The 26328-nt window shown below is 37.9% G+C and overlaps 1 protein-coding gene across 1 annotated transcript in view; it reads left to right on the top strand.

Annotated features, from left to right (window-relative positions):
- si:dkey-1d7.3 (transmembrane protein 132D) overlaps window positions 1–25849 on the top strand; it is a 38867-nt gene extending 13018 nt beyond the window's left edge. Inside the window, exons 3-9 of the mRNA XM_026941527.3 lie at window positions 9967–10113; window positions 14747–14921; window positions 17479–17622; window positions 19622–19830; window positions 20948–21218; window positions 22615–22806; window positions 23364–25849. Of these exons, the coding sequence (XP_026797328.3) occupies window positions 9967–10113; window positions 14747–14921; window positions 17479–17622; window positions 19622–19830; window positions 20948–21218; window positions 22615–22806; window positions 23364–24617 (2392 nt within the window). The 3' untranslated portion in view covers window positions 24618–25849. The remainder of the gene's footprint in view (window positions 1–9966; window positions 10114–14746; window positions 14922–17478; window positions 17623–19621; window positions 19831–20947; window positions 21219–22614; window positions 22807–23363) is intronic.
- Window positions 25850–26328: the final 479 nt, after the last annotated feature.

Here is a 26328-nt window from a genome sequence, read left to right as displayed (position 1 = left end):
GCAAGGTATTTTTACTTTTAATATGTTTAATATGCAGACGTAATAAAAGAACCCAAATTCTTTGCTCAAGTAAAATTGCAGTTACTCATCTAAATTAATCCTTCTGGTAAAAGTTGAAGTGCAGCTTCAGATTCTTCACTCAAGTTAAAGTAGAGAAGTACAAACTTTTAAATGTATTTAAATATGAAAGTAAATGCACAAGAACAAGCACATTAGTTGTAGTAGTCATTGATTTGTATTGGGGATTTCTTCCATCACGATCCTCATTTCCCATTCAGCCGAAGCCTCTCTACTTATCATCCTGGGCTTGTTCTTTAGGCTGAAAATAGGCCACACGTACAGGCGCACTCCCTCACTCTTTCTCCCTCTCCCTCTCTTTGTCTCCACTCCTCCCTGCTTCCCTTGCTCTATTCCTGTCTCTCTGACTCTCACCATCTCACAGACAGAGTAACTCATCAGTGTGGCTGAAAAAAATCCACTCCATAGCAGAATGTGTGCGTGTACAGACTGCAGAGTGAACACGTGCTGAATATATGTGCTGGTGCTGCGACGTGACCATTCGGATGATGTTGTAATTATAAGCTCTTTTACTTCCAATCTGTTGCTGAGAAACAGTGAGAAACAGGTCCTTATTCTCTGACAGCAAGTTCAGAATCACAATTCAGAATCACATTGGTAAATCTTGCAATATAAACAAGACAGAACCTGAATATTCACATTAGAAATTTTACATCATTTCTCTCATAGAGTGCGAGAGTGATTGCTCCAATTGAACATAAAGTTTGAAACTAGCACAGTGTAGAATTTCGGTAGCACCACAGACACAAAAGATACGTCGTAACTAGTAGTGCGTAAAGTGATCACTGATCATAACTCTGTTGCACAGAATGACTTATTTCACCATCATATCTGCATCCATGATTAAGACATGCTGAGAGTATAATGTTGTCAGTGTAATATATTTACTGCTAGTTAGATATAGTTTGACTGTCGATAAATGAACAAAGTGAAAAAGGAATGCGCTTTACAATAAAGTGGTGACTCAGTTTATCCATCTCTTGTGTTTGTATTTTATACTGATTTGTGCTGGTTGTGTTCTGCTGCTTAGACTCTACAGTGCAAACAAAAATTTAGTAACAAAGAATTTGTTACTAAATAAGAACTAAAGAATTTTAGTAACAAACCATTGCAACAAAAAAATAACTAATGCTTACAAACTCTAAAAATATTTTGTGGTGTATAATATCTTACCAATATCTCAAGTTTGGACTACACGAGAACTAGGCTTGATACTGTATGCTGTAGCTGTAGTTGTATATTTTAAGTTGTATAACAACTATCCACATGAAGAAATGTGGGAAAATACAAAAAAATGGAATTCTAGGTGTAATTCTACTTTTTACTCTGCAAATGGCTGCATCATTCACTCTATACAGCATCACGAAGTCATTCTATTCAGGATGAATGTTGCACCTACTAGGGGGTAGGTGTAAAATTGTCCATTTACATAATGGCCATTTACATTCAAACTCTGCTATGATAGAACTTGTGTTCAGCTGGTGCAACTTGTTGCTGATTTTTATCTACTCATTTTTAAGCAATAAGACAGCCATCGTGTTATTTGTGACAAGAAACTCCCTTATTTGTTCTGTTGCTTGTATGCAACATTTTACAAATTAAAGAAAAGAAGCAAAGCAAAGAAACAACATATTGGTTTGAATGTTATATATTGACCATTTCTTCAGCAACAAAAAAAGATCCACCACAACTGACTTGTTGCTAGGCAACAGAGAGTTGTTATTTGGCGAATAAGTTCATTTTTGCTGAGCCTGATTCATTCAATAGCAGTTCATAAGATTCATTAGCAGTTAATATAGTTAGAAAAAGGCTGACTTGAAATTATAATCTTTCAGCATCACATTTCTTGAATTGGTTTTGTGTATATCTTTCGTGTTGGTTTTGTGTATATCTTTCATATCTTTTGTGTTGTATGTTGTACGTTATCTTTCCTAATCCATTGTTTATTTTTGTATTTTTTACAGTCTGGTTAATGATTTAAAACAACTCAGAGTAACATGATTGTTGGTGTTACTAAGCTGTTATGCAACAATGAGTTCCAACCCTGAAATCTGATTGAAATACTGTTTTATCTGATAAAAGCACAGCTTTTTCACTAACTCTGTATTGTTTCACTGATCATTTTGCTGAAATTACTGCATGTCTATACCGAACACCATGGCTCGAATGTATTTCAACCAAGCAAGTTGCAGCATCGGATCTAAATGTTTTACATTAATAAACAAACACATTCGTCTAAAGTAATGAAACTTAATAAAAATGACTTTGCATGTCTATACCGAACACACTGGAATAACTGGTAGAACCTCCACCAAATGTGTCCTGTAGCTGCCAATTACACCTGCACAACAGTGAGGAGGAATTTTAGACAATTCCTCCCAATAAAACTTTTGTTTTTTATCAATAGTCCTTGGATTTCCTGCTTGCTGGGTCTTGCCACAGCATCCCAATTAGGTTAAAGTCTGGACTCTGTTTTGGCCTTTCCAGAACACACATATTTTCTTCTTTTTCTTTTTCTTTCATTTGTTGTTGAGTTTCTTGTGTGTTTTGGGTCATTGTCTGTATCAGCAACAAGCTTCAGGTGATGGACTACCAACCTGATATTCTCCTGTAAAACATCTACAACATCTGAACTTTTCTTGGGCTTTCCAACCACCTGCTTGTATTTATTACAATTAGAACCTGAAAGATTCTCCCTTCTCCATCTAACTACTGTATCTCCAGACTGTTGATTTTTTACTTTTTTTTGGTATTAAGGAACTTGATAAAGTATTTATAATAAACATTTAACCGGTTTTAGCCTAAATTCGCTGCCCAGATGAAGAGCTGGTATTCCGAATACAGAACATACATGGAACGCTTATAAAGAGATCTGAAAGATAATCTACTATTCTGTTGTACTATCAGATTACCAAACCAATTTTTTATTATATAGCATTATAAAACAAAATCAGGAGCTTCTGCTCCACTCCAAAAATCTGCAGTCTTTACAGGAAGTATAATCTTTGCTGCAGCTGTCTTTCAGGAAGGTGTGGCCTGTGATCACCAATTCCTTTTGAATCAAAACCATCTCCTCTGTCTTCCTGACTTTCAAATATGGTTCGTGTCACACCATTCTACAAACCCTTTATATATCAGAATAGTCATTGTATGGACAGCAGTATCAGTGTAAAATTTTATCACATAATTGTCAGAATACATACTTCTATAATCATGAGAACATGGGAGAACTTGCGCAGCACTTCTGAAAGCCGTTTATTAACATTGGCTTGCTGTGTTCCTTTCGTTAAAAAAAAGCATAGTACTGTTTTTTAATTAAAGAGTCTCCAAGCACTGAGATGCATGCACTTCCTTTCCCACTGCTCGCCAGCATCTACACTAGGGGTTCTCAGCCTTCTTAGGCAAATGACCTCAAATTGACATTTCAATTTGACAGCAAGCTTTGCCATTTTGTCATTAATTACTGTCATGCTTGTAAATCCATATTTAATATTTTGGCATATTTTTGTGTTTATTTGCTGTTGCTCCACTGAGTAAGAGTCACTCAGTCTTGTCTAGGAACTAGCAGAAGTAGTAAATGAATGGAGTAGAATGGAGAAATGTGTCCATTTTTATTGCTGAACTCCTATGTTAGTGCAGCGTATATTAGTGCAGCTAAAAAAAGACATTTTGAAATATACTCTATATTTAACATTTACAGCATTTAGCAGGCGTATCCAAAGTGGCTTACAGAAAAACATTTCCTTATGCTAGTTTACAAGGTCAGGGACTAAGAGTACCATCAGTCTAAAAACTCAGTTGAGGATGTTAGTACAATATGAAAACAAAACACAAGACAAGAATGATTTTTATAAATAGATTAACAAAATGCTCATTACAAATGTGGCTTGTTCACAGTAACATTTCAAAATAGTAGCACACAAGCTCTTTCTTCATAGTTAGTGATATTTGGAATATTAATATGTAAAATAAATGAATAAAACATAAAAGAAGATTTTGAGTTTCTCTCATTACCCCATTTGTAAATCAAGTGACCTGACGCAGGGCTGTGACCCTTAGTTTGGGAACCCCAGTCTACACTTTGTGTGCATGTCAAGGTACAATTCATGGCATCTTGCATTTATTTTTAATGATACTGCTTTGCTGTACTATTCTCTATTATAGATATTGTTTAAATGCCATAACATTTTAAACAAAAAACTCAGCATTAGGAGTTCAATGCTAGCAGCACATGGCAGCAATCAACATACAGTCACAGGAAAAAGAAAGTACACCCTCCTTCAATTCTATGTTTTTATTTATCAGATCCTACATAACAATTGTGCTGTCCTCACCATCTTCTATATACAAACAACAACAACAAAAAAGATTTCATGTTAATTTTTTTCTCAAAAAGTAAACCAACATTCAGAAACCAGGTGAGTACACCCTTTCTACTTACACAGTCATTAAGACAGTGATTAGCAGCCAGGTGTAACTAATGAAATGCACAAGATTAGTTAATCATCAAGAAGTGTGACTACATCTATGAAAGCAGAACATTTGGCAGTTTGGCCTTCTGGAGCACTCAGGTGTGTGTCTACATCATGCAAAGATGAAAGGACATCAGCCATGACCTCACTGAAGCAACTGTTGCTGCTCATCAATCTGGGAAGGGTTATAAGGCCATCTCCAAACAATTTGAAATTCCCTATTTTACAGTGAGAAGGATTGTTTACAAATGGAGAGCCTTCAAGACAGTTAACAATCTTCCCAGGAGTGGGAGTCCCAGCAAATTCACTCCAAGATCAGACCGTTTAATGTTCAGAATTATAAAGAAAACCCAAGAGCTACATCATGTGACCATACAGGCCTCTGTAAGCACAATCAACGTTCATGTTCATGACAGCACAATCAGAAAAAGAGTGACTAGGGAAAACAATGTGAGAGACTGATAAGTTATTGTTGCTAAAGGTGTGTCTACATGTTACTGAATTATAAGGTGTGCTTTTTTTTTTCCCACCTGGTTTCTGAATGCTGGTTTAATTTTTGGGAAAAAATGTTTTGAAATCTGTTGCATTTTTTTTGTCACCTAAGGTTATTTGGTTGTTTATAGAAGTTGGACAACACAATTGTTATTTAGGCCCTGATAAATTAAAACATAGAATTGAAGGAGGGTGTACTTTCTTTTTCCCATGACTGTACACAGAGCTAAATAAAATGTTCATTGACTGTTGAGATTGCTTAATAACAAGTAGTTTACTCATTTTGGTATCATCAACGAGTACCAAAAAAAAAAAAACATATGCTAATACTCCATCTGAAAAAAATGGTTTTGAAACATCCACAAGTATAAATTATTTGTTGCTCACCAATGTGTGCGTAGCGCCACATTGCAAAGAAAATGATTTTGTCCATGTTTTTAATGAAGTGGTGTTGACAGAGAGAGAAACAGAGCGGAAGAGAGACGTATTGGGGTTGGACAGAGATAGCAGAGCTTGTCAGAGTGCTGTTGGCTGCGCTTGTTCCTCCTTCCCACTTTAGCTGTTTCGCTGTCTGCTCTCCTGCTGCACTCCATAAGTTCTGGAGGAGTTCTCAGGCTGGCACACGTCTCACTTTCCATTTCGGTGCAATGGACAGCGGGGACAGGCGAAGTGTCTGGCTGGCTGGTGGATAAAGCTAAAAAAAGTGCATGTTAAGACTGGAGAGGAGGCTGAGAGTGCAAGGCACAGTCAGATTAATGTTCCTCCGAGCTGCACAGCCCACAAGCGATTTACGGCTCTGAGTGAAATGGTGCATGAACACAATCTCATTCTCTCACTACCACACGCTGAGAGTAGAAACTCAGTGTACCCATAAGCACCCAGTGCTCAGAAAAGCTGGGGAAACAGGCAAGTCTTTGACTGAACTTTCTGAAAACTCTGGATTCCTGTGTGTGTGTGTGTGTGTGTTTTAGTGTAGATGTGTCTAAAGCAGCCGACTAAATGGTAAAGGTTGCTCAGAGCCCAAAGACACTGATGGAAATAAATAAGACGTCAACTTTCTGTCTGTCGGAGGCTAACATCTTTCACCTGTCTCTGAGACATCATCCTCACCTCACACAAACTCACTATAAGAGCCACATACAAATTTTTCATGCTGTCAATAAACCCTCTCATTGTGGTCCTCACGGAGGCCTTTAAAATATAACTCAAAATTGTACTTGCTTTTACAAAAACGTCTGAACCAGTCAAAGAATTCTGCAAATATATCTTATAGCAGCTGTAAACAGTCATTTCCTCACCAGCTTCTCTTTGTTTCTCTCCTTTGAGGTTACTAAGAAAAAAAAAACAGTTTCATGTTACCAAGAAACTGCAAAGCATAAATTCCAGTCCTGAAAAATTTCCTATGTTGGAAAATGTATACATTCAGAGTTCTGATTAGTCAGAATGCGTTGATTAATTAAGTTACAGCCGACACTGGAGACTCCTTCCATAAAGGATAAATAAGTTGCTTCATAGAAAATGTCACCATGTCAATGATTACATACAATTTTTAATCTGTTTTTGTGGTGCTTCAACCCTACAAACCCCTTTGAATGAGCTGTTGCTATATATAAAAAAACAATATATAAGAATGAGTGCATTAATATAAATCTGTAATTTGCAGCTGCACTATTGTCAGAACTGCTGTTAAAGAAACAGTTCACCTGTCCACTTCTTTTGATTCTGTCACAACTTTTACTGCCCTTCCTGACACAGCCCTCCCCATTTTCTGTGCTTGGGACTAGCACTGAGAGTGGCTCATGCAACCCTCCAGTCACTGGGGTCGGTTCCCTGACCAGGAATCGAACCCAGGCTACAGTGTTGCGAGCATCATACGCTAGCCATTAGTTCACCAGGGAACCGGACCAGAGTCCAACATGCTGTAGTATAATGCATAATACATAATTCACCAGGACAAAACATGAGTTAAACAGAAAAAATAAGCCTTAGTTTGACTGTATTATTAGTTTGACTACTGTATTATTATTGCATGTGCATGTGCATGTGCATTGCATGTGCATTTATGGAAGTTTCTTCTCGCAAAGCATAAAATAACTGCTAGGACAGCCAACCTGAGTGTGCAGGGCAGTATCAGCGAGCGTGGACATTAAAAATGAATGCAGGTTGCCGTGAATTGTGCCTTCAGAGGGCAGGGGAAAACGAGAGGAAAGTTCAGGAAGCATGTCTCAGTGCTTGCAGAACTGAAGTGCTAACTGGGAATGTTACTTGTATTGTAGGAAGATTCTCTTCATATTTTTTCAGAGAACAGTTTGCAGTCTGCTTTGCTTTGATTGCCAAATGTGAAATACATTCAGATCACTGTCATTCCGTGCTGTCTGTTGATGTTCATCACATGGTATTATATGCTAATCACAACATTTTTTATGTAAACAAGTAAATGAGCAAGGTATCGGACTGAATCCCGATACAAGTATCAGTATCGATGTATCCCTACTCATAAACCCCCTTGCAAATATTTCACAGTTAATTAAAAGTAACATGTTTAGCATAAGCCAATATTCTCACAGTGTAACTCTAATTCTTTCCACCTCAGTCATTATGGTGATATGCAAATAAGAGTCCCAAATCCCCAACTAATCAAGCTGTTGTCACACAGCACCCAATCAGATTTCACCATCACCAGCCTTCTAATTATCCAACACCTGCTTTTTGTGGCTACTGGTTCCTGCACCATACTGTCGCTCCCATCCTGCGAAGTCTTACCATTCCCCTTGTGCAGTCAGCTGATTTTTTTTGCCCTGTATTTATTATTAAGTTTGTAATAGCCTCAGTGTATCATCTGGCCAGCAGAGAGAGATGTGTAGGATGATTTAGACATGTAGTTTACATGATGCTAAACTGGAGGTCATAAGCTTGCATTACTTGTTAGCTACATTAGCCTTGTAGCTCCAGTGCAAAACTAAAGAGGCAAGATTTTACAAAGAGATCTCTAAATCTGTTTTGAGAGTATCTGTAATGCAAAAACCACAACAAAACTAAAATTCTAGTTTGTTAAAATCTCAGTTCTTTTCAAAAGACTTATTTTCTTACAGACAACTCATGTGAAAACAAAAGATGTTGACTGTAAAGTAAAAAAAAAAAAAAACTGACAAATGAAAATCTTATTTTAAAAAAAATTGTATTGTATATTGCAATTACAGAAATATGCAAAAGGCACATGCAAATAAATGCTTTAGAGCAAAGATGCCTTCAAAAATAATGAAATTATATGTTTCTAAATAAACAAATACTATAAAGAGTAGTAAACAGTAATATACTAAAGAAAGTCAGTATTTGGTATGACAAGCCTTTGCTATTTAACAAAAATAATTAACAGTCTCAGGTACAATTTGTGTAGTTTTTTGTGCAGTTTTATTGTGCAATATGTGCAGTTTAATAGCCTCAGGTAGACTTTGTGCAGTTTAATAGTCTCAGGTACAATTTGTGCAGTTTTAGCTAGTTTTACTGAGCATCTTGGAGAATCTGTTACAGTTCTTCTGGAGACTTTGATTTTTCACTTGCTTCTTTTTTCCCAGCAGCCTTCATTATCTTTTTTTTTTTTTTTGTCTGAAAAGTGATCTGTTACGCAATATGTTGCCTTCTTTACTGACATGAAAACATTTTTCTGTAACATTTAATTATTTTATTGGCAAAGAAATGGTTGGAATTATAAAATGTTTTTGTACTGACTCAGTAATGAAGAAGTCAAAATAAATATCTATGTATAAATATCTTTGTACTAAAAGAATAGGGTGCATAAGACTTTTGCACAGTACTGTAGGCGCCACAATGGTGCATTACTTTCTACATAATCTCCATTTCGTCAAGTGCAAGTGTACCAGCACTAAACTAAAGTGTCTGGATTCCTCTACAAAAAAATTCTTTTGGTTGCATATGCAGCCACTGATGTACCATCTGCTGTACTTCTTTATCCGACCAGAAGGTCTTTCTGCCTAATGCCTCTTTTAGTGGTCCAAAAACATGGAAATCACTCAGTGTATCACTCAACAAGACACCAGTAAGCAGAAGTCCGGGCCGATTTGACCTGGATTCAGGATGTTGTGTGAGGATGTAGCCGATGACTCATGTAAATTAGAGTCTGTTTCTCTAATTGATGTCCCGCTTTTAAGATTTACAAGATTTCAAAATAAGGATCAAGATTTCACCCCTTACAGAAAAAATCACACAGACTTCTCATGTTACTAATCGCATTATGCAACAATGTCAAATTTTCACATGTGGTTTTAGACACAATTTTCACATGAAAGGCGTGTTTTTTAAAAAACATTTTTACATGGTTTATTTATTTTCACACAATTTTTTTTTTACGATTCATTTATTTTCACCCGTGATTTTTTTTTTTAAACGTGATTCATTTTTCGCTTTATTATTTACACATTATTAATATTCTTGCACATCTGATTTTTTTTTTATATGATTATTTTTTTTACATGATTCATATTTTCAATGCAATTCTTTACACATGATTCATTTTTCACTTGGTTATTTACAGACAATTAATTTATTTTCACGTGCGATTTTTTTTTTTTTTTTACGATTCATTTCTTTTCACATGGGATTTTTTAAAATGATTCATTTATTTTCACATGGGATTTTTACACATGATTCATTTTTCATGTGATTTATCTGTAGTAATGTTTTTATTTCTGACATTTCTGTGCTAGCTACCTCATCAGGCATTAGCCTCATTTTCAGCAAAGAGGTTGCCTAGCAACAGTGGTCTAATGACTTTAACCGGTTAAAGCAAAAGAAACAAATTCTCAAGTTCCTTCCTCTCAAGCATTCATACTGTACATGCAGGTCACTTTCCGAGACTTGTAGCACTACTATTTTAAAATAATTTGTGTGTGTGTGTATGTTACAGAGCCACAGTACACAGAGGTTTGTCGTTCAGCACAGCAAGACCCAGTGATACTCAGCTATGGGACATCAGCTTGGATCCTGGAAAACCAGGCGAGACCCAGACTGTGTTTGTGACCTGCCAGAGGAAGAGCACTATCACTGCAAAAAGGCAAGACTTCAGTTTACACTAGTCTGTTTTTGCCATTTTCATTTACTGCTTTATTAACCAAAGTGACTTAAAGTCAGTGAGCTGTTAAAGGAGATGACTTCTGCTAAACTTTTAAATTTGATTTTTAGACTTAGTTTGTGAATTACAAATTATATATGACCAAATCTGATGATTCTTTTTCTTTTTTTTTTTTTGAACATGGAAATATTGTGTTTTACATAAGAGCAATGTCCTGTCACTGTTATGAATGTATTCAGTGCAGAAAAGAGTTGTAAAAAATGAAACGTTTTTAAATAAAGAATGGAGAGGTAGGCCATGTTTACATTTCTCCAGACTCAATCCTTTCCTTTTCTCTCTATTTATACTGGTTTTGTCCATGTTGCTCTTGTTACAGTTTTACGCTTAGTCACTCTATATCATCTGTAGGGCTGCACAAAAGAATCACACTCTGACCTTGATTTATTTCTCAATGGCTGCTTGCTTTAAGATTCTGTGACGTCGATTCTGCAGCATTTACATTAAACAGAGCTACATTATGTCCAGTGATCTTTGGTGGTTGTACCACATGACCTCACACATGCGCCTGAAGTCTACAGAAGAGAAAGGGGAGAATCAACGTGGGAAAGCTGTGAGTGAATTTAAAAATGACCCAAACACTGGCTTTTAGTGAGAAAGAAGAAACTTGTCCTAAAGAAATGTTTCATATTATGTACTGAATATTAAAATCCAGATCACTGAACCATCGATGATTGATTTAAACTGGCGCTAATTTATTATGCTCATTGTGCCAATGACTCAGTTATTTACAAGATTCACTGGATTATCTGAACTCTTGATTAGAGTGTGCAATTAACAGCCTTACAGAACTATGAGCCATCTCTATGAGTCAACTAGTTAATGCGCTAATTGGCATGAAAGATAAAGATGAATCATTCAGGAAATTAAACAAACTCAGTTTTAGATAGCTAATGAAATTAAATTCCACTGATAGTGAAACTGGCAGTTCATTATTAAAAATATTTTTTCACCATCAGGACTTATAGAGAGAGGATGTTTTTCTGTGTTAGTAATAAAGTGATCTACGGTAACATGTCCACTTGAGTTTGTTAAAGATTTGTAAGAGAATCTGCAGAGCGAATAGAGCCGGCAGTTCATTTCAGCAGTGAAATGAGTCTGATTTTACACCGTAATGATAAGTGACATTCATGTATAGCTATAGTGACTCTGTAGGCAGCATAACGGACTCGAATTTGCAACTTCAGGGAACCAGTGGAGTGAGATCTCTCTTTGACCATGCTGCTAGAACTGAGTAATAGACTGTAAAACAGAGTAAAATAATAATAATAAAAGAAAAATGCTCCACATTTCTGTTTGCTGAAGCTTGTTAATGCATGTTATTGGACCAGCTGTTGGGGAAACCTTTTCTATCCATGACAGCTCAGAGTGTGAGTTCTAAATGAAGACTAAGTGCTGGAGTAAATAAGTTATATCACTATAGTCTATATCACTATATCAAGCAAGCTTTTTATTAAGTGTCATAAATAACATCTTAATTAGCAAATATTTATAATACAGTCTTCTTGGTCTGTTAGCAAGAAAATCTCCAAAATCATGCTAATCCATCATATTAGTAATGGATAATCTTGTTTTCATTCATCATAAAGAAAAATGTCTTTATTTAGGTTGATATGAGCATCATAGCTGAGGACAAAGACTGAGGAATAAAACATGACAGAGTTACTTTTACCACCCCAAAGTTATTTTCCTATAGCTACACCTCCCCAAGTGTTTTATTCCTCTTATACCCCAGGAAATTTTCCAACAATTACACTGGTTAAAGAATGACACATCATACTTTTGTCTGTGTATAGTTACATTTAATATTGCAGTGTAAACATTATTTTCTTTATATGATTATTTTTTTTAATTTTTAAAAACTTCACCAGAGGGTGTCATGGTGGTGCTGGATACGATGCAGAACTACAATACCCATCAGCCCCAGCACATCACATGACCAAGTCACATGCCTTACTGATCACTCGCACCTGTATCCTGTTTCACTTAATTAGTGTCATTATTTAAGTACTGGATTCTATGTCTCATTGTCTAGCTCGTTATTATTGTATTTCACTTAGTCCTTGGTGTGTTCATGCTACTGCCGTGTACATCTAGCTCTTGGTTGTTTTGTTTCGTGTTCAATTCCTGACAGAGGGAAACTGGATTAAATTGAATAACACTTGTAATCATTGTAATATGGGGTTGATGCATAATTTTTACACGGATTCGATTCCCACCTCTGCCCTCTGTGCATGGAGTTTGCTTGTTCTCCCTGTGCTTCAGGGGTTTCCTCCCCCAAAGTCCAAAGACATGTGTGGCATAAGACATGACTGGCATCTCTAAATTGTCTGAAGTGTGTGAACGGGTGTGTGATTGTGCCCTGCGATGGATTAGCACCCCGTCCAGCGTATCCCTGCCTTGTGCCCCGAGTCCCCTGGGATAGGCTCCAGGCTCCCCACAACCCTGTGCAGGATAAGCAGTTCAGAAAATGGATGGTTGAATTGTTGCAATTTTTCTTGCAAAATTTTTGGCACCCCTACAGTAATAACTTGTAAGAAAAACAGTACTGAGTTTGAAGAGGTTGTGTGTGAAGACCCTCCTCGACACACAACATTTGAATACTGGATATTTATCACATCGTTACACACCTCGTTCAGTCTCTGGCACCAGTTACCCATCAGCCCCTGCACCATACTCTCCCCTGTCCCCTGTCCCCCCCACCTCGCAGGATGACCCACTTCTCTCTAATCATCCCTGATACATCTGTGCATTTACTCGGCACATTTAGCATGAGATTAGAGCCAAGATCTCGTGTCTTAACCCCGATATTAACCACCGAACAGTAAAGCTGAGAGGATTCCTCATAATACATGGCAGAAGGTGATGGGATGAAAGGAAGGATGAAAAATACACCATAATACACCACTGAAAAGCAAAATACTTCTTTTTGTCAATTATCTGATGTGTAGATTGCAGACTTGGACATGCTGTTATATTGCGATAAATAACCTCACAAATTTATGTCACACGTTGTTAGTTGTAATAAACCCTTCAATATTTAAATGTGACATAAAACCATATTTGCACAGATAACAAGTAATCTGAACTGTATAACAAGATGTAGCTAATGAATGTCAGCCTGTTATGCTACTAAATTTTTTTTATAAATTGGCGGAGCATCATAGAGCAGTTAGTGTGTGTGTATGTGAGAGAGTGAGAAAGAGCGTGTTTTGTAAGTTAGTGTGAAGTTAATGTTTTATCAGATTTTATCAATGTTCTGAGATCATGAAATGAATCATTTAGTTTGAAATATTAGTGAAATATTTGCTCTTAATGTAAGTATGTGTGTAGGGCTGCACAAATATGATTAACAAAATTATAAATTGTCAGGGCATCATAGAGCAGGTCCAGTTGTGTATGTGTGTGCATGTGTGTGTTTGTGTTAACTGCTCATTCAATGCTTTAGTTTTTTAATATTTTGATTTTAAAATTTTACAAAATATAATAAAATAATAAAAATATTATTTTTATATATTATTTATTTTCAGTTTTTATTGTTCATAGGCTACAACACTACTGCTTTACATTTTGATCTCTTCAAGTATTGTGATTATTTTATTTCTTTATTATATTATTTTTGCGTTGTCCTCCAGTCCTAGATATATACTGTGTTGCCTATAGTGTGTACACTCCTGACCAATCACACTCACATGTGCTTGTTGAACATGGCATTATAGATTCAGTCCCCTTTGCTGTTATAATAACCTCCACTCTTCTGGGAAGGCTTTCCACTAGATTTTGGAGTGTGGCTGTTGGGATTTGTGTTCATTCAGCTACAAGAGCATTAGTGAGGTCAGGAACTGATGTTGGGTGAGGAGGCCTGGGGTTCAGTCAGAGCTCCAGTTCATCCCAAAGGTGTTCAGTGGGGTTGAGGTCAAGGCTCAGTGCAGGCCACTCAAGTTCCTCCACTCCAACCTTGGCAAACCATGTCTTTATGGAGCTCACTTTGTGTACAAGGGCATTGTCATACTGGAACATGTTTGGATGTCTTTGCTCCAGTAAAGGGGAAATCTTAATGTAACAGCATACAAAGACATCCTGTACAATTGTGTATTTCCAACTTTGTGACAACAGTTTGGGGAAGACCCACGTGGGTGTGATGGTCAGATGCACCACAAACTTTTGTCTTTTCAGACACTAATATACAAATCAATAATATCGTTCTATTATATATTTTTTATCTTTTATAAGGTGCTATAACAGATAATAATAATAATAAAAATAATAATAATAGACATATCTCTATAAATTAAATAAAGCTGTAAACAGTGATGGCAAATTTGGTGCATGAACATTAGTGTGACCTAATTTGTGTGGTTTTTATTATTTGTATTATGCCTCTCTATTGACTCATTCTCATTATCTTTCTCTAAACACTGATATTAAACTGTTTGGTTTGTTCGAGTTATTGTGTGTGTGTGTGTGTGTGTGTGTGTGTGTGTGTGTGCGTGCTGTGTGAATCTAGGCCACACTGATTATGATGATGATGTTGATGATGATGGTGTTTGGTTCTCAGGGGTCTGCTGGAGGTCCTGCAGCTGGACTTTGACGCACATGAGCAGGGTGACCCGGCACATATCCAGACAATCACGTGGCGTCTGGAACGGCCTGGAAATCCGATCCGGGATGAAGGAACAATGAGGATTTACGTGCTGCAGAGAGACTATGTGGGCATTGCACCACTCATTATGGTGAGCTCTCAGTGTGTGCGTGTGTGTGTGAGAGAGAGAGAGAAAGAAAATGTGTATGTATTAGTTTTGTCCTATAAACTTCATCTGTGTTCTTCACTGCATTGCAATATGCTTAAAGTGGAAATTTGTACTTGCAATGTAACTGCAATAAAGCACACAGATTTTTTTTTTCATTCTGAACCTCTGAAAAGATGCCTTAAGCTATAAAAGTACAATAACCCACATCAATGATTCATAGCTCTCAGTGAAGCTTGTCTATGTGTGTGTGTGTGTTTGTGTGTATATATATATATATATATATATATATATATATATATATATATATATATATATATATATATCTTGGTGAAGACTAAATTTACCCGCAAGTGTAGGAATCTATGACAATATTGACCTTGCAGGGGCATTTGGCTGGTCTCCATGAGAGGATTTGCTGTTTATTTTCCCCCAAAAACTGCAGATTTAAAGAGCCAAAAGGTTCCTTTTAGTTACTGCATAGCATTAATTGGCTGTGTGTGTGTGTGTGTGTGTGTGTGCTCGTGCTCTGAGGCTCAATGTATTTGATCTGGCTGTGTCTGTGCAGGTCAGATGGTTCCATAATTAAATTGACATATACAGTATATAACTTTCATTGCTGAAGGCTGGCGATCATGCAGCTCGGCTCTGTTTTTCTCAGAAAACAGCATGTAGTCTTTAAATTACACTGAGCATCTGGTGTGTGGTGTGTGGAGGTAGCTGATGGACATCTGGCAGGTACAGGAGTTAAATGTAGGCTTGAACCTAATCGGCACATGCCGCTGTCTACCCACATCTGACCCACTACAACGAATATTACATTACAAGTGTTCATGTCACACTACATCGCACTGTAAGTGTATGTAAACATGAATAAAAACAAAAGTGACTTTAATGTATTACATCTTTCATCTTTCATTACAGGAGATTATTTATTGTTATTTTTTAACAATTTAAAGTAAACTCCCTGCTGAAAAAATACAAGAAAAAAAATGCATTCAAGATTTCTAGTGGTTAATAATATGTTTTAATGTGATTCTGGTGGTCTGTAATGGTAATTTAATGGGTTGTTCCTAATGTTTGCTAATGGGCTTAAATGTGTTTCTGGTCTGTAATTGTACTTTAATGGATCATTGTTGTCTTAATTGTTCCTGATGGTCCCGATCTACCTTTTAAAGAAGGTTCTATTTGGTGCATTTTGTTTTTTACTAGTAGACAGATAATTCCTAATGGAAACCTGCAGGAAGCTGATGGAAAACATTAAGCTGTTGTCTATTAAATGATGAAAACTGTATTTTTTTTTAGAAGTATTAATATGATTTGCACTACATGGCCAAAAGTATGTGGACACCTGAGTATTGAACATTCCATTCCAAAACCATGGGCATTGATATTGAGTTGGTCCCTTTTGCTGCCATAATGAACTCCACTCTTCTGGGAAGGTTTTCCCACTAGATTTTGAAGAATGGCTATGTTGCCATGACTTTCTAGACAGTTGTATGCTTAAAACTTTGTGGTAACAGTTTGGGGAAGATGGGAGTTATGGTCAGGTGTTCACTTTTAATGTTTAGTAGATAATTTCGCAAGTAAACTGGTCTGACCATGCAGTGAAATAATTTCACTTCATAAGATTATGTATAGTTTATTGAAAATTATTCAATAAACTTGTGATTTTTTTTAGAATAGGCTGCTAATGAGAAATTATTAGAGAAATTCGCCTATATTGGAGATCTCTTCACCTGCTGAGAACTTTTTCATTATGTTCTGCAAAAAAGAAGAATGGACAAGGGAAAGAGAGTTGACAAAATATGGAAAGTGGGGCACATGGAACAGGTGCAACCAACTGACAAAAATGGAGAAAGTGATGAAGAAAAAGTTACAGAGCAAACATTATTTACATATGAAAGGAAGTCCAGCTGAGAGGGTGGGGTCAGAGAGGTGGTTTAGGGTCATACAGTGGCAGGAGAGGACCGTAACATCTCTTAAAACATGCTCATGACTTCAGGGTCCTAATTCAATCTAATTTATTTGTGTAGCACTTTTAATAACAGACATGATCACAAAGCATCTTTACAGGAATCTGGTGAAACAAAAACAATTAATACTGCTGCTGAAGCAATTCGCATTTGCACATGCACTATATACAAATAATCTCACAGGAAAAAAAAACAAAAAACAGGTAACACTATAGTAATGTATGCTACATTCTACATTGAAATTAGCTGATACTGAACCAAAAAATGACCTTCTTCTGATTAAGAAGGTGCTTCCTCTAGCCAAGCAGGGGCTTCCTTTGGCCAATCACAGGCTTCCTTTGGCCAAGCAGGGACGATTCTAACCAGTCAGGGGCTTCCTCAGGCCCAGGAAGGGCTTCCTTTAACTTCCTTTATACTTTTTGTAGTTAACATTTTTACATTTTTAGCCTTTACTTACATGCTTATATAAAACATTACCCACTCCTCCACCCAACCTGGGGCTTCACATTGTTAATCTGTCATTAATAAGCATTCATTTATTTGGTTTTGTGTTTATTTCTGCCCAGAACTCGGACCTCCTCAACACAGCGGTGCTGAATGGTAAGATGGTGTCCGTACCGGTGAAGGTGTTGGGAGTGGAGACAGATGGCTCTGTCAGCGACATTACCAACTTGACTCGCTGCTCATCCACAGACGAAGACACTGTTAAGGTCCTACACCACTGCTGCCCACTGGTCCGGCAATTACACTCTTCACCACGCGCCACTTGTTAGCGGCCTAACGCTCGCACTCAGTGACATCTCCATTACACCTGGCAGCTCTGAGAACACAGAGAGCAGGATAAGTGACAAGACCTGCTGCTGCAAGGCTGCTTTTTACAGATTAGAGAGCTGAAAACTCACACCGGTTCTTCTACAGAGAGAGAGAGAGAGAGAGAGAGAGAGAGAGAGATTGGAAGAGGGAGAGGATATTGGGAGACTGACACAGTGTGTGTAGCTGGGCTCTATCACACCCAGAATACACACTTGCTGTCTTTTGTGCATTTATTATCAAGAGCTGAGACCTTTACCCAGTTATTATTGGATCATTCTCCTGAGCTGCTCTTTAGCTGAGGGTTTAAAGCGATTTACAAGGTCAGGGCTAAAGATGAATCTATTCTTCACTCTTGCAGATCATTTCAGCTCCAACAGAGAAACAAACAACCAACCAAACAAAAAACAGAGTCAGTGATAGAGGTCAACCAACCAGGGATGATAACTTGACTGTACTATTAAAACACACACATGCTGTACAGTGTTCTCCAATAGGGAGCGAGTGATGAATTTTTAATGACTATTATGACTGGAGAGAGATATAGTGTGCTGACTTGTTTGAGAATTTGACACTCCCTGAAGCATGGAGCTGAGACTGTAAGCTAACTGCACTCATACATTTCCTAAATGAGACACTGCAGCCATACGGAGCTATTCTCACTCCATTATGGCACCTTTCACTGATAGATTGGATAAAACTGTCGCAATCTTTGTTGGCTGTGATGAGTTTCAGGCTAGGTTTTTGGCTACGCCTTTATTAGCGTGATTTCAGAATATTACCCCAAATTACCCACCGCTCAACAGCATCATAGTCACCTTAATGAAGCAAATTTCAGGTTCTCAATATCATTTTTAAAATCCTTTTTATTCCTGCCTGTTAAGAAATATTCAGAGAAAAAAAATTAGTTGATCATTAGTTGATGTTTGCTGTCTGGAGTTTAGTTTTACATTCAAGCTAATATCAATATGATGTAGTATCTCACTCAAAGGCTTTACATACTTTCCTCAAATTACATTTGTAAATAGAACAACAGGATGACAGCATCCCTACACTTCAAAATTAAATTAATTATTATTATTAATAATTGATAATAAATAATATACAGTTGAGGCCAAACATTTACATACACCTAGGCTAAAGACATTCAAACTCATTTTTTTCCTACACAATTCATGTTACTATTTCCTGTGTTAAGTCAATTATGGTACCTTCTCTATTTCCATAAGAGGTCATTTCAAAATCATAGCTAAGAGACAGATTTATTTCAGCTTTTATTTACTATATCAGATTTTCAGCAGGTCAAAAGTTTACTTACACTTGGTTAGTATTTTATGGCATTGCCTTTTAATTGCTTGAACTTGAATCAAACATTTGGAATAACTTCCACAAGCTTCTAACAATAATTTGCTGGAACTTTTCCTCATTCCTCCTGACAGAAATTGGTATAGCTCACTCCTCCGTGCTCAAACACACTTTTCCAGTTCGGTCCACAAATTTTCTGTGGGATTCAGGTTAGGACTTTGTAACGGCCACGCCAACACTTTCACTTTGTTGTCTTGACGTTTTGCTTTAGTATTTCTAGATAATCCTCCTTCCTCATGATATCAGCTCTTTTCTGAAGTGCACCAGTCCCTTTTCCATCAAAACACCCCCACAACATGATGATTCCAACCCCATGCTGCACAGTTGGGATGGTGTTCTTCGGATTAAAAGCCTCACTCCTTTTCATTCATACATAACACTGAGCATTATGGCCAAACAGTTCAATCTGACCAGATAACACTGTAAAAGCCATTATGAAAGCCATTGTAAAAACATCCCTAATATCCCAATCATGCTAATTATTTTTTTTTCCTTCTGTAATTCATACACACACGCACAAACATACACACACAGGTGTCTGAGAGGTGCGACTATGTGTATGTGAACGGGAAGGAGACAAGAGGGAGGGTGAGGATGATGCTGAACTTCACTTACAGCTACCTGAGCAACCAGCTGGAGTTGAGTGTGTGGATGCCTCGCCTGCCCCTGCAGATCAACATGGCCGACCCCGAGCTCAGCCAGATCAAGGGATGGAGGGTCCCTGTCTCCGGGTGTAACCCTAGGTTAGATAACACTCAGACCAAATTTTTCCCAATACTGAGGTACACACTCAGACTGGCCATCAAATTAGATAACTGCAAACATTCCATGTTGTGTGCAGAGCATCACTTCCTCTCAGGTGTCTATGAGTCTTTTACCTATAAGCTTAACAGCATTACCCTAAGTGTGTTTACAGTTTCCTCTAATAATGCTCACATTTAGAGTCCCATTAGGATCTGAGAGTGAGTTAATAAGTTCCACCAAGATTTTAATCACTATTCTATATAATTTTGTTTGGTCTGTGGCTATAATAGTGATTAAACTATAATAAAACACAAAAAACTCCAGGGGCTCAAAAAAGTATTTAAGTGTATTTAAGTTCAATGCAAATTTAATTAATTTGCTGTCATGCCAAACTATGCAAAGACACATACACATATTTTCTTTTCAAAACTACAACCAAGTTTCAAATGTTTAGGGATATTATTTTAGAACCTTTTTTATCTCTTGTGTTTTTGGCTTCATTATTATTAAGGAAAAACATCATAGGACTTACTGTCATAATGTCAAAGTTTTATTTAATAACTCATTATCCTTTACAAAACTGAGCCACTTGATAGAAGAACCTCGCTTTTCCCTGGAGTCCACCAGAGAGCGCTTCTTGGCGTACTTTTACTGAATTATCACAAACTTGTTTCCTATGTTCATTTACACTCACACAAAAAATAGAACTAAAGTGTACCTTACCTTGTCACTTTTTTTTTTTTTTTTGCTCACCACCTTTTTTAATCAAGTGGCTTAGTTTTGTTAAAAAAAAAAAAAAGAAAAGAAAAAAAGGAAATAAAAGAAAAAGAAAAAAAAGAAGATAGATAGCCTACCTTTGTTAGGCTATGTGTCTTCTAGAAGGTTCCAGGTATTGTACTTAAATATACTTTAAAAACTCATTACGATCTATTCATTTATTCTAAATCATTTAACATGTAAACCATATGCACATTTCCAGGTGAAACATACACATAAAAGGTACAAAAGCGACAGAATAGTTTAGTATCATTTTTTTCAGAGTGTGTAGAGCAGAAGGACTGCACTGAAAGCTGAAAGTTAATTGTATTGAATTCATTCCCTTCCTGTATGTCTAAGGCCGAGTTGGGAGAGTGAGGAGGATAATGAGAAGAAGGGCCGAGGTTGCATGGTACAGTATCAGCACAGCCAGATCCAAGTACTCACAGCATTCACGGCAGAGGTGTCGGACTCGAGCGCTTCCTCTCCTGAGCATTTCCTGGGTTCTGAGTGGTTGGTGGATGTGACTCGGCTGGTCCGGTACTCTCTGAAGGTTGGGGACACAAGCATCGCTCAGCTGCATAGAGAAACCGTGCTCAGCGGCAGATCTCCTGGAGTCACCACTGTCCAGGTCCAAGTCTCATTAATTTGCCTCCTTTAGTGCAAATAAGCTCTTCATTAAATATAAAGTATATGTAGTTACATTTATAAATGGTAGCAAATACTTTATTAATGTATTAATGTAATATGATAATCAAACATTTTTACACTATTACACTGTTGAGTTCTGGATTCTGGGAGTCATCATTTCTATAGTAATAGCTAATTCACAGGGAGTTTTATTGCAGATGCAGCACATTTTTAAAAATGTGTGTAATCATTGATATGGTGAACTGTTCTGTAAAACATCTACGGACGTAGTACAGAGTGGTTATTTAACTTATTGTCACTTTCCTGTCAGCTTAAACCAAGCTGAGCAATGACTAAGCTTAATGACTGAGCAATGGCTCAGCCTGAAGTCTGGCCATTCTCGTTTGACATCTCTCATCAACGAGGCATTTCTGCCTGCAGAACTGCTGCTCACTGGATGTTTTTGTTGTGTAAAGTCTGGACTTTTGTGACTGTTGTGCATCCCAGGATCCCAAAATCCCAGGAGATCAGCAGTTTCTGGAATACTCAAACCACCCCATATGGCACCAACATCCATGCCATGGTCAAAGACTACATTTTTCCAAATTCTGATGTTTGGTGTGAACATTACCTGAAGCTCTTGACCTGTATCTGCATGATTTTATGCATTGTGCTGCATGATTGGCTGATTGGATAATTGTATGAATGAGCAGGTGTACAGCTGTTGCTAATGAAGTGGCTAATAAGTGCATATTAATTAAATAATTTTTAAATATTAAAAAGTCAACAGGGCTTAAGTATTAAATTAAATTGAACTTTTATTGTAATGTTATTAATCTAAATGGTAATACATTATATCAAATTAATTTTAATTTTATACAATACTTATTTATTAATTGATCCTTAATTAATCATTTATGTTTAATTAGTAAACTATTTATTAGATGTTTATACAATTATTGTTAGAAAGAAATTATTCAATGCTTAAAGGAAACAAAACTGTAAATATAGGTTCATTTATAGTAAATGTATAATGAACTCATAACGTGAAATATTTGATAGATTTGTTTGTATTCAAGATTTTTTTGTGTGTATGTTTGCATATTTGCTTCTTTATATTTATTGACAGTGATCAGCTTTAACACTGAATTATCATTATTAAGATGCACAGTATTCTGATTAAGAGATATTAAGGATAAAGTTAATTAAGGATAGGTTGTTTTGATTTCAAATGATGAAAGTATTATGTTCCTTAGCCAGCTGAAGAATTCAGCAAAATTACTGTGATTAGCATCTAAGTCATTATTATGTAGCCATAGTAAATACAAAAAAAAAAAACCCTTTTTATCTATGAAACATGATTCTGATGTGCTGTGTTTGTATTTCCTTTGACTCAGGTGATGTCCCCCTTGTCGGACTCGGTCCTAGGGGAGAGGACGGTGCAAGTGCTGGATGATAAAGTGAGCATCACAGATCTCAGCGTGCAGCTAGTGTCAGGCCTCTCACTGTCACTGCAGTTCAGTCCGGGCAGCAACAGGGCCATCGCAGCCATGGCCACCACTCAGGACACCATGCACACCCCCAAACAGGTCATCATCAAGTGGCAGAGAAATAAGCTGCTGTTTTTCTTTCTGCATATTGAGCAGAACACTTTGGGAATGCAATAATATTCACAGATTAATAGCATTTGCACATTACCTGTTGTTATACAAAAGGTTTATGGCATTAGATACTCTAAGTACCTTCAGATGACAGCCAGTTCGGCGTCCGTGCATTTACGTTTGCTCAACCCAATCAATATTGGGCTATTAGCTCTCAGTGAGATGCTTCATCCACTAAGCTGGCTATGCATAATATAGGTCAGCCTATGGCAGTGATTGTTCAACCAGCAGATTTGGGTGTTTGCTCGACATCTCGTTACTCTGATTACTCTTCTCGCTGTCCTCTGGAGCTCAGATGGATTTTATTGTACATAAATATTGATCCCTTTGGTTAAGTGGAGCTCAGTGCTGACACCCAGCCTCAGCTAATTAGTAAACAATCAAAATGTTTGAAGAGTAACTCTCTTCAGACATAAAAATTAAACTAAACTTGACAGACACTGTGCAGAAGCTTGTAATATTAGTTTATCTGTGTTGTATTGCAGGAGGCAGTGGTTGCATGTTGGCTATACTTCAGCGATGGCTCTCGGGCTCATCTTGACCTGTTTGATCCCAGCAGCTACAAGCTCACAGTCTCCTCGCTGGATAACAGGGTGGTATCTGTAGGAAAAATACCAGGCCCTGTCATGGTGGCCGAATCAGAGGGATGGGGCCTGCTGTTCAGAGCCGAGCTCACCATCTGTGAAGGCTGTCAGAAGTCCAAACGCAAGAGCAAGCTCGCTGTCGGTGACGGCAACGTGAGGGTCAAATTCCTTTTGCCTGAGCATAGAAGGACTCAAACTGAAGCCAAATTGAGCCAGACCCCCTTTCAAGGTCTCCTCAGGAGGGACACAACCACTGGCATGCAAGAGAGCACCACAAGAGATATCTCTGGGACATCAGCCAAGTCCTGGCTGCAAGAGGCAATGGGAGGGGCTCTCTCCACCATCAGGGTGATCAACAGCATCAAGGGTATGACTGCGACAAAGTCTGACACTGAAAAAGCTCTTATTACAGTTGGTCCAGCTAAAGTTCTGATTAACATCTCAGACTTCCCATCCCAACCCAAACAAGAAGTGCCTATACATGAGCAAGATCTGGTGTGGATGTTCAGTATCTTTACACATGTTGAGATCTGCATCTACTTGTTACTAGGACTCTCCTGCTTGGCGATCATTATCTTCCTGATTAACTGTGGCACTCAGAATGTGAGGTTGTGTGGTAGGAATTCACTTGTGCAGTGCCAGGGCCCTGATGAGCACACGCATCACTGGGTGCGCCTGGGCATGGCTGTGGAACAATCCGGTGCTGTACCGATTGCCACCACCAGCAACCATAAGCAAAAGGTTCCAAGTACAGCAGTGGAAAGGCCAAGCCCTGCTATGGAGAACCCCACAGAAAGGACTGCAACCCTGGGGAGAAGGTGCAGCACTCTGCCTCTGAAAACCAACCCTGTGGCACTCAAATCAGCCGGCCCACTTGCAAAGCCAGCACGGACCGAACCACTGCACTCCCCAACCAGCAAGAGGAACCAGGTCCAGTTCACAACCTTCACCACTCTTGACATCAAGCACTTGGCAGCACTCAAGAGGAATTGGTTGGACTTTAGCTGGACCAACCAAGGAGCAAATCAAGCAGCTAATCAGGGAGATCTGTCCAGTATGAGTAGGGCAGTCAGTCAAAGTGTAGAGCGTCCTGAACCTGAAGGTCTTTCTGAAATTCCATGGCCAGTGGTAAAACCAGTGGTAAAGGGGAAATGAGCATATATGTGTGTGCTTATATTTTTCCACAATCAAAAACTTATTTTAAAGATTTGGCAAAAATTACATGTCCTTATTCTCCCCTTTGCTGCAAATCATATTTCATCTACAAAGTTTGCTTCTTTAGATTTGCACTGGAGCTACAATGTCAATGTAGCTAAAATCTCTTAATTGTTATGCTGTTATGATGTGACATTGTTGCATTGACTGTAATATTTATGCTATTACAACTTTACAGTGACTGTTGCATTTAAACTGTTTTGATATTACACTTAAATTTATATTATATTATTATAATATCATACAATCTGTTCATGAAACCAGTTTGAGATGACTTGGTGCGTTATCATGCTGGAAGTAACCATTAGAAGATGAGTAAATTGTGGCCATAAAGGGATGCACATGGTCAGCAACAATACTCAAATAGCCTGTGGCATTCAAGAAATGATTGATTGGTATTAATGGGCCCAAAGTGTGCCAAGAAAACATTCCCCACATCATTACACAACCTCCACTAGCCTGGACTGTTGATACAAGGCAGGTTGGGTCCATGGATTCATGCTGCTGGCACCAAATTCTGACCCTACCATCAGTGTACCTCAGCAGAAATCGAGATTCATCAGACCAGGCTGTTTTTCCAGTCTTCAACTGTCCAGTTTTGGTGAGCCTGTGCCCACTGCAGCCTCAGCTTTCTGTTCTTGGCTGACAGAAGTGGAACCTGATGTGGTCTTCTGCTGTTGTAGCTCATCCGCCTCAAGGTTCACATGTTGTGAATTCTGAGATCCTTTTCTTCTCACCACAATTTTTCAGAGTGGTTATTTGAGTTACTGTAGCTTTTCTGTCAGCTCAAATCTGGCCATTCTCTGTTGATCTCTCTCATCAACAAGGCGTTTCCATCCACAGAACTGCTGCTCAGTTTTTTTTCTTTATTGCACCATTTGGAGTAAACTCAATGGACTGTTGTACATGAAAATCCCAGGAGATCAGCAATTATAGAAATACTCAGACCAGCCCGTCTGGCACCAACAATCATGCCACAGTCAAAATCACATTTTTTGCCCATTCTGGTGGTTGATGGGATGCATGAATGAGTAGGTACAGGTGTTCCTAATAAAGTGTTCCGTTAGTGTGTGTGGTTGTGTGTGTATTCTTTTATCAGACATTGGCCCATTTTAAAGTTTGAGATACAATGTCATCTTAAAAGTAACATTTTCTTGTCACAACATCAAATAAACTATGTTTCAGCACTTACATCCATGTTGATATTTTTCTTTAAATGAATTCTGATTCATTTCAGATTTGTGTAGAGAAAACTGGGGCATGTCCAAAACTTCTTGGCTTTAAAAACAGGAGCTCTTTGCTCCTCACCTCGTGTCTGTTGATTATATCCCAGTGTTGAAGAGTTTATCTCGCCTTGCTATATTCTTTGCTTCTTCTCTGACATCTGCGAGTGAAAGGAGAGCAATCTCTGCTGCACACACTTCTCCATTATCCTGATAGCATGAGAATCCCAGGATGGGGAAAAGCTTCTGTTGTCCACAGGAGAGGAGTAAAGATAACTCTCCTCCAATTGGAGCGTCGTCGCATTGTTAAATTGCATTCCAGCAGTATGGGTAAAAACAGCAGCGGTTTCAGTCAAGTGCAGGTAATCTGATGTGCTGGATCTGTGGATTTAGCACAGGAAGAAATGGCATCTTCTCCTGAGTTCCTC

The sequence above is a fragment of the Pangasianodon hypophthalmus genome, chromosome 15, assembly GCF_027358585.1.
Source record: "Pangasianodon hypophthalmus isolate fPanHyp1 chromosome 15, fPanHyp1.pri, whole genome shotgun sequence".
Classification (NCBI taxonomy): Eukaryota; Metazoa; Chordata; class Actinopteri; order Siluriformes; family Pangasiidae; genus Pangasianodon; species Pangasianodon hypophthalmus.
The sequence above is the reverse complement of the archived record's forward strand: the minus strand, read 5'-3'. Positions and strand labels throughout refer to the sequence as shown.